Source organism: Camelus bactrianus, chromosome 11 (assembly GCF_048773025.1).
Source record: "Camelus bactrianus isolate YW-2024 breed Bactrian camel chromosome 11, ASM4877302v1, whole genome shotgun sequence".
Taxonomy (NCBI): Eukaryota; Metazoa; Chordata; class Mammalia; order Artiodactyla; family Camelidae; genus Camelus; species Camelus bactrianus.
The window spans coordinates 83,913,834-83,922,705 of record NC_133549.1 but is presented as its reverse complement, the minus strand read 5'-3'; the positions used below and the strand labels follow the sequence as shown (position 1 = coordinate 83,922,705).

The 8,872-nt window shown below is 40.4% G+C and overlaps 1 protein-coding gene across 1 annotated transcript in view; it reads right to left on the bottom strand.

The window, feature by feature from the left end:
• Nucleotides 1-1,921: 1,921 nt before the first annotated feature.
• Nucleotides 1,922-8,872, bottom strand: part of ZNF33B (zinc finger protein 33B) — a 42,987-nt gene continuing 36,036 nt past the window's right edge. The window contains exon 5 of the mRNA XM_010949418.3: nucleotides 1,922-7,416. Within this exon, the coding sequence (XP_010947720.2) occupies nucleotides 5,330-7,416 (2,087 nt within the window). The 3' untranslated portion in view covers nucleotides 1,922-5,329. The remainder of the gene's footprint in view (nucleotides 7,417-8,872) is intronic.

Genomic DNA, 8,872 nt, shown 5'->3' with positions numbered 1-8,872 from the left:
TTTTTTCCTGCCATGCAGGTTTCTTTCTCTCTCATTTCTCTCTGTACAAATTTCCTCAGTTATTTTGGATTTCTAGCCATGGAAAGCCTTGGCTTTCAGTTTTTGTCTCTATCTAATCACCCAGTGTGGACCTTCTGGGTGGGTCACAAGGGAAAGAGAGCCCAGCAGTCAACCTCGTAGGCAGCTGCCTCCTCCTCCGGGGAATGCCAGTCAGTGTCCCTGGGTTCAGAGTCCACAAATAATAGGTCGTTTAGTCCACGGCTTGGTTCAAGGCCCATGATGCCAAGGTTAGTCCTCTGGTTGGTAAACAGCAGGAGTAAGCAAAACTCAGGTACTTTCGCTAGAGGGTTTGCACTGGGTGAACAGTTGAGTTACCTCCTCTGGTCGCTTGGAGGGGCAGGTCCTTTTTTCTTTCTCATCAGCATTTGGGCCACAGGCCACCATGAATGTGCCTCTAGACACCCTTGAGGGTCAGAAGAGCATGTGCAATGGCAGGAGGGGAGGAGCAGCAGAGATGGGAAAGGCTGCTACCCTTGTCTGAACACCACCAGCTCATTAGGCAACTGGGCTACCATGGTTAATTCTCCCTGGCATGGTAGTCTCCTGCCTTTCCACAAGGAGCCATTCACGTGCCCAGTGGTGCACAACAACCATGGTAGGTACGGGTACCCCGAGCAGTCGGGGATGGTCACCAGGCTACATGCAGCAACCAGACAGTTACTCTGGTAGGTGGGGCTCAAGTTCTGACCAGTCAGGGTGCTCTTTTGTCACTGCTTTTACAGGCAGGAGCCTCACAGACCATCTGCTAAACAGACTGGCAGGTCACACAGGGACACAGCCAATTAACAATTCTCTTTTAGGGACAAGAGCTTTTAGAGTGGGAAGAGACAGTGACACCCCAAAAAACAAAAACAAAAAAAAGAACACAGAGCAGAGCAGGCCAAAGTGCAAACCTGCCAGGAACTGGTGGTTGTGTCCCAAGTGGCCCCTGCCATATCACAGAACCAGTTAGCCAAGAGCAATCAGCTAACACTGACTAGGGGACCTCGGTCATGCACGGACAAGCCTGTTCACGACGCCAACTGTGTGAACTGCCTCCTAGTCACTCTGTTGGTGGCAGGATTCTTGCCCTGGGGTAACGAAATAGCTGAACACCTCACACCTCCACTGGACAGATGAGACCCACGTAAGGTTACTCGTCATACATACTCACAGGCCAGGCTGGAAGGGCACAGGCCATCCAGGGCCACACAGGCAGTGCACCTGGGAACAGAGAGAACCACCAGGGGTTGTGGCAAGTGGCTCTGCAGTGTCAAGAGGGTGCAGTGACCCCTGGTTCCTGCGAGAGGATATGAATGGCTTCCCTGAATAATTCTGCGGGCTGCTCAGGAAGTGAAACTTGCTACTTAGGGATAAGCAAGAACCTCACCTACACCCGGTCCCCTTGATAAGGAAGAAGGATTGTCTGACCACAGGACCTCACCTGTGAGAGAAGAACGCGGAGGGAGACTTGCAGTTAGGCCAGCAGAGGTCCTTCTGGTTTCAGATGTTAAGAGAGTCTATCAGACTGGGCCTCAATTTCAGGGAACTGTTGCTACAATTTAAAGTATTTTGAAGACTACTAAAAACAAACCAAATTTTCATCAGTGGTGTTTATAGTTGCAGTACAAAAACATGAGTGACAAACAGAACTTTAGTACAGAAATAAGATGCTATAATGAGGGTAAGGAATTTAAGATAATTCCAAAAAAGATGACAAGGCTTAGAAAAGCAGAAGGCTGGAACTAAAAATATGCTTTAGTGGTTGTCAATATATGATTTCTGAGAATGAATTCCCTGCCCCCTCACCATGGGAAAACTGGTACCTAACGATGTGAGCTTTTAATTGTGTAAATGTGTAAAAAGAAGCATCCTCACAGACTTATCTACACTGCTATATGTGGCAGGGTGGTTTATTTAACATACTTCGTTTTGTAGAGAAGTTTTAGGGTTACAGAAAAAATGAGCAGAAAGCACAGAGTTCCTATACACCCCTTTACCTCCACCTCCCTCCACAGTTTCCCTGTTATTAATATCTGCATGAGTGTGCTACGTTCATTACAACCGATGAGCCAATACTGACACATTTTTACTAAAATCCATAGTTTACATCAGGGTGGACCCTTTGTGTTTTACACTTTGTAGGTTTTGACAAATGAATAATGACATGTAACCACCATCACAGTATCCTACAGAATAGTTTCACTGTGCTAACAATTTTCTGTAATCCACCTATTCCTCCCTCCCTCTCTCACCCCGAATCCCTGGCAACCACTGATCTTTTTACTGTCTGCATAGTTTTGCCTTCATCAGAATGTATTACAGTTGGAATCACACCGTATAAAGTCTTTTCAGATTCACTTCTTTCAATTAGCAATATGCATCTAAGGTTCTTAGAGGAATTCTTTGTTACTTGAGAGCTCATTACTTTTTACCACCTGCCTGAGCATCATTATCCTGTAACCTTACTATGACTGCTTACTAGTGTCAGGAGGCTTTTTGTTGTTGCTTCTTTGGAACTTTTTATATAGACAATCTATGCTATCTGTGAACACAGTTTCATCTCTTCCTTCCAAATCTGTGTACCCTTTATTTCCCTTACTTGTCTTACTGCATTAGCTAGGACTTCCAGAAGGATGCTGAAAAGACATGGTGAGAGGGGATCTCCATGCCTTGCTCCTTATCTTACTGGAAAAGCACCTAGTTTCTACACATTAAGTATGATGTTAGCTGTAGGATGTCTGTAGATGTTCTTTACCAAGTTAAGAAGTTAAGGAAGTTCCCTCTATTCCTAGCTTACTGAGATTTTTTAAAAACATGAATGGGTATTAAGATTTTTTGAAATGCTCCCCTGTATCTACTCATATGATTATATGATATTTATTTCTTCTTAAGCCTGTTGATACGATGGGTTACACCAACTGATTACCAAATGATAAACCAGCCATGCACAGCTGGATAAATCCCAATTGATTATGGCATAGTTCTATAATTCTTTTTATATATTGTTGGATTCAATCCGCTAATATATTGTTGAGCATTTCTGCATCTGTGTTCATGAGAGATACCGGTCTGTAGTTTTCCTTTCTTGTAATGTCTGTGCCTGGTTTTGCTATGAGAATAATGTTGGCCTCACAGAACAAGTTAGGAAGTGTTCCCTCTACTTTTACACTCTGTAAGAGACTGCAGAGAATTGGTATAATTTCTTCCTTAACTTGGTGAAATTCACCAGTGACACATAAGGGCCTGATACTTTCTGATTTGGGAGATTAAATATTGATTCAATTTCTTTGACAGATATATGCCTATTCAGATTTATCCTTCTGTGAGTTTTGGCAGAATTCTGTCTTTTAAGGAATTGGCCCATTTCATCTAGGTTATCAAATGTGTGGGCACAGAGTTACCCATAAAATTCCTGTAAGCCTTTTGATGACCAGGGGATCTGCAGTTATGGCTCTCTTTTATTCCTGATATTAGCAACTTGTGTCTTCTCTTTTTCTTAGGTAACTGGCTAGAGATTTATCAACATTCTTGATCTCAAAGAACCAGCTTTTGTTTTTGACTGATTTTCTCTATCGGTTTCCTGTTTTCCACTTCACTGATTTCCATCCTAAGTCTCATCATTCGTTTTGTATACTTTGGATGTAATTTGCTCTTCTTTTCCTAGTTTCCTAAAAAGGAAGCTTAGGCTACGTAAGATCACTAGACTGTAATTTTAGGTTATTAGCTTAACCTGATTATTTATGTAGTCTGGTCATGTAATTAGCCTATCACCTTTGCATTGTCAATAAAAGCACCATTCTAATTCTACTTTGTCCCTGCTCCTACCCCACTCTTCCTTCTCGCAGAGTCAAAAGACATTAAGGGCCAAGATCCCACCCTGGGTACATCAGGGCCCTCAATTCACAGTCCAGTTTACAGCCCTGAGTGGTCTAATCTGAGGTTTCTTCCCTGGACCCTGTCTTAGAGGGCAGTTGCTTACAGAGGGTTTGGATCAAATTTAGGCTGAAGGCTGGAGTATTCAGATATGTACACTCAAGGCACATCATGGTTTGGGATGAACAATGGGTGGAAAGAGAAAAGGGGTAATGGGACTAGGGCCTAGCTATCCCCATGCACAGAATACACTTTATTGAACTTGTTATTTTGATTTATGAGTTTTAAAAGGTTAGCTGTTAGCTTTGTGGCCTTCCTTTTAAACTGTTGCTCTAGGCCCTACACACAAAGGAGATGTGCCTGACGTTGTAACAACTGCTAAACTAGGAGCATCTATTTCCTGCTCACAATTATATTAAGTTCTGTTTTGTATGAGAAACATAGACAGTTTATATAATGTACATACACACGTCCTGTGAACTTCAGAGATACCACATGTGTTTAATGCTGTTGCCCTAGCAATTCAATTTAATCTGTTTTTTAAAAGCTTCATACTCAAATCGTTGCCAGGATTAGGGTGGCAGAAAGGCTATGATTATTAACACAAGGGAACTTTCTTGTGGTGAAATCCTGATTCCCCTGTAATCTTCATGTAATACCAATTCCAGATTCCTTTTTGATTTTGTAACCTGTGTTGACAGTTATTCAAATACACAGACGATAAAATTTCACAGAAATACACAACCAAATACACAGAATACACGTAAAAACTGGTGAAATCTGAGTAAGTATCTGACTAGTGGAGTACCATCAATTTCTTGTACTTAAAAATATGTTATGGTTCTGTAACATTATTATTAGAGGAAGCCTGGTACAGGAGAATTCCATGTACTATTACTGCAACTTCTTATGAGTCTATTGCATTTTACTGGAGTTTTGTTTGTTTGTTTTTTAAGCTTTACAATGGACAATATACATCTATAAACTACAATTAGTTATGCTTCCCAAAGATAACTATGGCATTAAAACCAAAACACAACTTCTAATGTTACATTACTTCTAAAGAAAATGTTCAAGCTATAGTCTCAAATGGACATATTTCTCCCCAGTATAAATTCTGACATAACCTAGTTTGTATTTTTGCTGAAGCTTTTACAAAGTCAAAAAACCTGTGAGGTTTTTTGCCAGAATTAGTTGTATGACATTCAATGGAATGTTACTTCTTAACAAGGCTGTCTTATGCTTGTTGCAGTCTATGGGTTTGTCCCATGTTATTACTTTGGAGTAAAATAAGGCCAGTTTGTAGACGAAGGTTACTGAACATTCAGGATGTCAACAGAGCATTCTCCACAGTGTGAATTCTCTGAAGTGCAGTGGATGCTGAATTGTGGCTCAACCATTTCTAAAGTTCACTTCAACCGTAAGATTTTTCTTCTGTGTGCGTTCTCTGATGTACAATGAGGTTTGACTTCTGAGAGAAGGTCTTCCCACACGTGTTACATTCATAGGGCTTCTCCCCTGTGTGTGATCTCTGGTGTTTAGCAAGATCTGATTTACGGTAAAAGATCTTCCCACATTCATTACACTGGCAAGATTTCTCTCCTGTGTGAGCCCTGTGATGCACTGTGAGGGATGACTTGTGGCTGAAGGCTTTCCCACATTCACTGCACTCATAGGGCTTTTCCCCTGTGTGTTTTCGCTGATGCAAAATAAGTCCTGACTTCACACAAAAAGATTTTCCACATTCATTACATTTATAGGGCTTGTCTTCTGAATGTGTTCTCTGGTGTACAATTAGAGCTGACTTATGGCAGAAAGCCTTTCCACACTCACTACATTCATAGGGTTTCTCCCCTATGTGAATTCTCTGGTGCTGAGTGAGCTGTGACTTCTGGCAGAAGGTTTTCCCACATTCGCTGCATTCATAGGGTTTCTCCCCTGTGTGTGTTCTATTATGTTTAGTTAGGTATGACTTATTATAAAAGATTTTTCCACATTCGTGACATTCATAGGGTTTTTCCCCTGTATGTGTTCTATAGTGTTGGGACAAGGTTGACTTATGGCTGAAAAATTTCCCACATTCAGGGCATTCAAAGGGTTTCTCCCCTGTGTGAGTTCTCTGATGTACTGTGAGGTCCGACTTCAAGCAGAAGGTTTTCCCACATTCGTAACATTCATAAGGTTTCAACCCTGTGTGAATTATCTGATGCCTGGTGAGCACTGACTTGTGGTAGAAAGTTTTCCCGCATGCATTACATTCATAGGGTTTATCCCCTATGTGGGTTCTCTGATGTTGTGTAAGATGTGACTTCTGACAGAAAGATTTCCCACACTCAGGGCATTCAAAAGGTTTCTCGCCTGTATGAGTTCTCTGATGTACTGTAAGGTGTGAATTCATACAGAAGGATTTCCCACATTCATAACATTCATAGGGTTTCAGTCCTGTGTGTGTTCGCTGATGTTTAGTGAGGTCTGACTTCTGGTAAAACGTTTTCCCACAAGCATTACACTGGTAAGGTTTCTCCCCTGTATGTGTTCTCTGGTGTAATGTGAGGGCTGACTTGTGGCTGAAGGCTTTCCCACATTCATTGCACTCATAGGGTTTCTCCCCTGTGTGTGATCGCTGATGCTTAGTTAGGTTTGACTTCTCCCAGAAAGTTTTTCCACATTCACTACACTGGAAGCGTTTCTCTCCTGTGTGTATCCTCTGATGTCGAGTGAGGTGTGACTTCTCCCAAAAAGCTTTCCCACATTCATTACATTCAAAGTGTTTCTCTCCTTTATGAGTTTTCTGAAGTTGTGAGAGGTATAACTGCCTCCTGAAATTATTCCCACTTTTCTTACATTCATAGTGTATCATATGTGCCCCATGATGATTCAAAAGGGTAGACTTCACACATAAGGATTTCCCACAGTCACTAAGTTCATAGTGATGTTCCTTTGAGGGAATTAACTGATGGAACAAGAAGGATGAGTCATCACAGATCATTCTCCCATAGGCATTATATTCACAGTCACTCCCTTCAGTGATCTCTCGCTTGTGTGTACTGAATACCGCCTTTTCAAGAAAGGTTTCTTGATATACGTTGTATTCAAAATTTTGCTGTAAAGTTTGAATCTTCTCAAGCTGAACAGGATCCTCATTATGACTGAAAGTTTTCCCATTTTTAAAAAATTCACTTTTCTCTCTAGTATGAGTTTTCTCACGTTCAATATCAAGTACCAACTTTCCACAGGTGTTAAATTCATCAGTATTTTTTCCTAAATAGTTTTTCTTATTGATAACCAGTTCTGAAATACAGTTGAAGCTCATTTCACATGAGTCACAATGACAGAGTATTTTTCTGGAAGGAAAAGAATCTGTGTCCAAGTTAAATGGTTTTCCTATTACACGACCTCGTTCTTTGGTCAGCATTTTGTTATTGATGAATACAACTTCCCACATATGCTTAGGCAGGTCTTCTTGGCTTCTTTCTTTCATGTGATCAGTTTTCCAGGGTTCTAGAAACAAGAAAAATCAATCTCATCATATAAATATTAACACATTTCTTATGGAACGAGACCTATATACAAATGCTCTGCATTGTAGCTGACTTTGATTTCTTGTCTAGTCTCCAGAAATGAAAATAACTACAAGTACATATTTTTTCTATTTCTAGGTTTTGAGGCAAAACAAAAACAAAAACAAAAACAAGAAACAAAAAGCCTGATATAGCAGGAAAAGGGAGAGGAAACTGTTAAAACACATATAATTGGTTTCCAACGTCTGATGAATAACAGCAACTATTAAAATCTGTATACGTCCATGTATCCTCCAAAAAACTAATAGGATCAATACAAGGAGAGCAAATAAAATTAGTGACAACAACCCATGACTTTAGAATAATTACGAGATACAAAATACTACTAACTTCAAATCATCATTAAGGAAGCAAGCAAATATTCAAATGTAGAAGTAACTGAGAGCCACATCTGCAGAAAGAGTCAGCTGGAGACTGTGGTAAACACATGCAGAAGAAGAGACAGAGAATTTAGAGATGGTTAAACACAAATAAAATTACTCCCAGAAGAAAAAAGTCCCACTGTGAGTGGGAAAATATTAAGATGATGTCTCAGTTCTGGTGGATGAGAGCTCAGATTACTGGGAAATCCGAAAGAGTGGACTCATAGTACGTGGGAACTAAGGAGGCAAGGGCTGATCAAAGTGAGGAACAAACGTGTAAAAACAGAGTGATCTTATTATAGGAATTAAATTACAAGGAGCCTGGTACAGACTGAATTGTGTCCCTTCCCAAATGCATATGTTGAAGCCCTAGCCCCTGATGTGGCTGAATTTGGAGATAGAGCCTTTAAGGAAGTAATTAAGGTTAAATGATGTCATAAGGGTGGAGCATGAATCCGATGGGAATGACATTCTTATTAGAAGAGGAAGAGACACCAGAGCTCACTTGCTCTCCATGTGCACACAGAGAAAAGGCCATGTGAGGACACAGTGAAAAGGTGCTGTCTGCAAGCTGAGCAGAGAGGCCTCACCAGAAATCCACCCTGCTGGCACCTTCATCTTGAACATCCAGTCTCTAGAACTTTGAGAAAATAAATTTCTGTTGTACAGCCACCCCGTCTGTGGTGTTTTGTTACAGCAGTCCAAACAGACCAATAAAGAGCCCAAAGAGAAAACACACTTGACTGAAATTTTAATAAACAGCGATGAAAACAGGCATTAAAGCAGCAAAGGAACAACAAAAGACTAAACAAAAAAAAAAAAAAAAAAGAAAGAAAAGAAAAAAAATTGAAACAAAAAGTAAGTTCTGGAAAAAGAAGGTGGATTGTAAAATAATGTAATAAATAAAAATTTAAAAATAAAATTGTATGTATATATGATTGTAGTCTCTAAAGAGAAAAAAAAAAGAAAATGGAATAAATCTAAAATTAAAAACCATAATCTAGGAAAACTGCC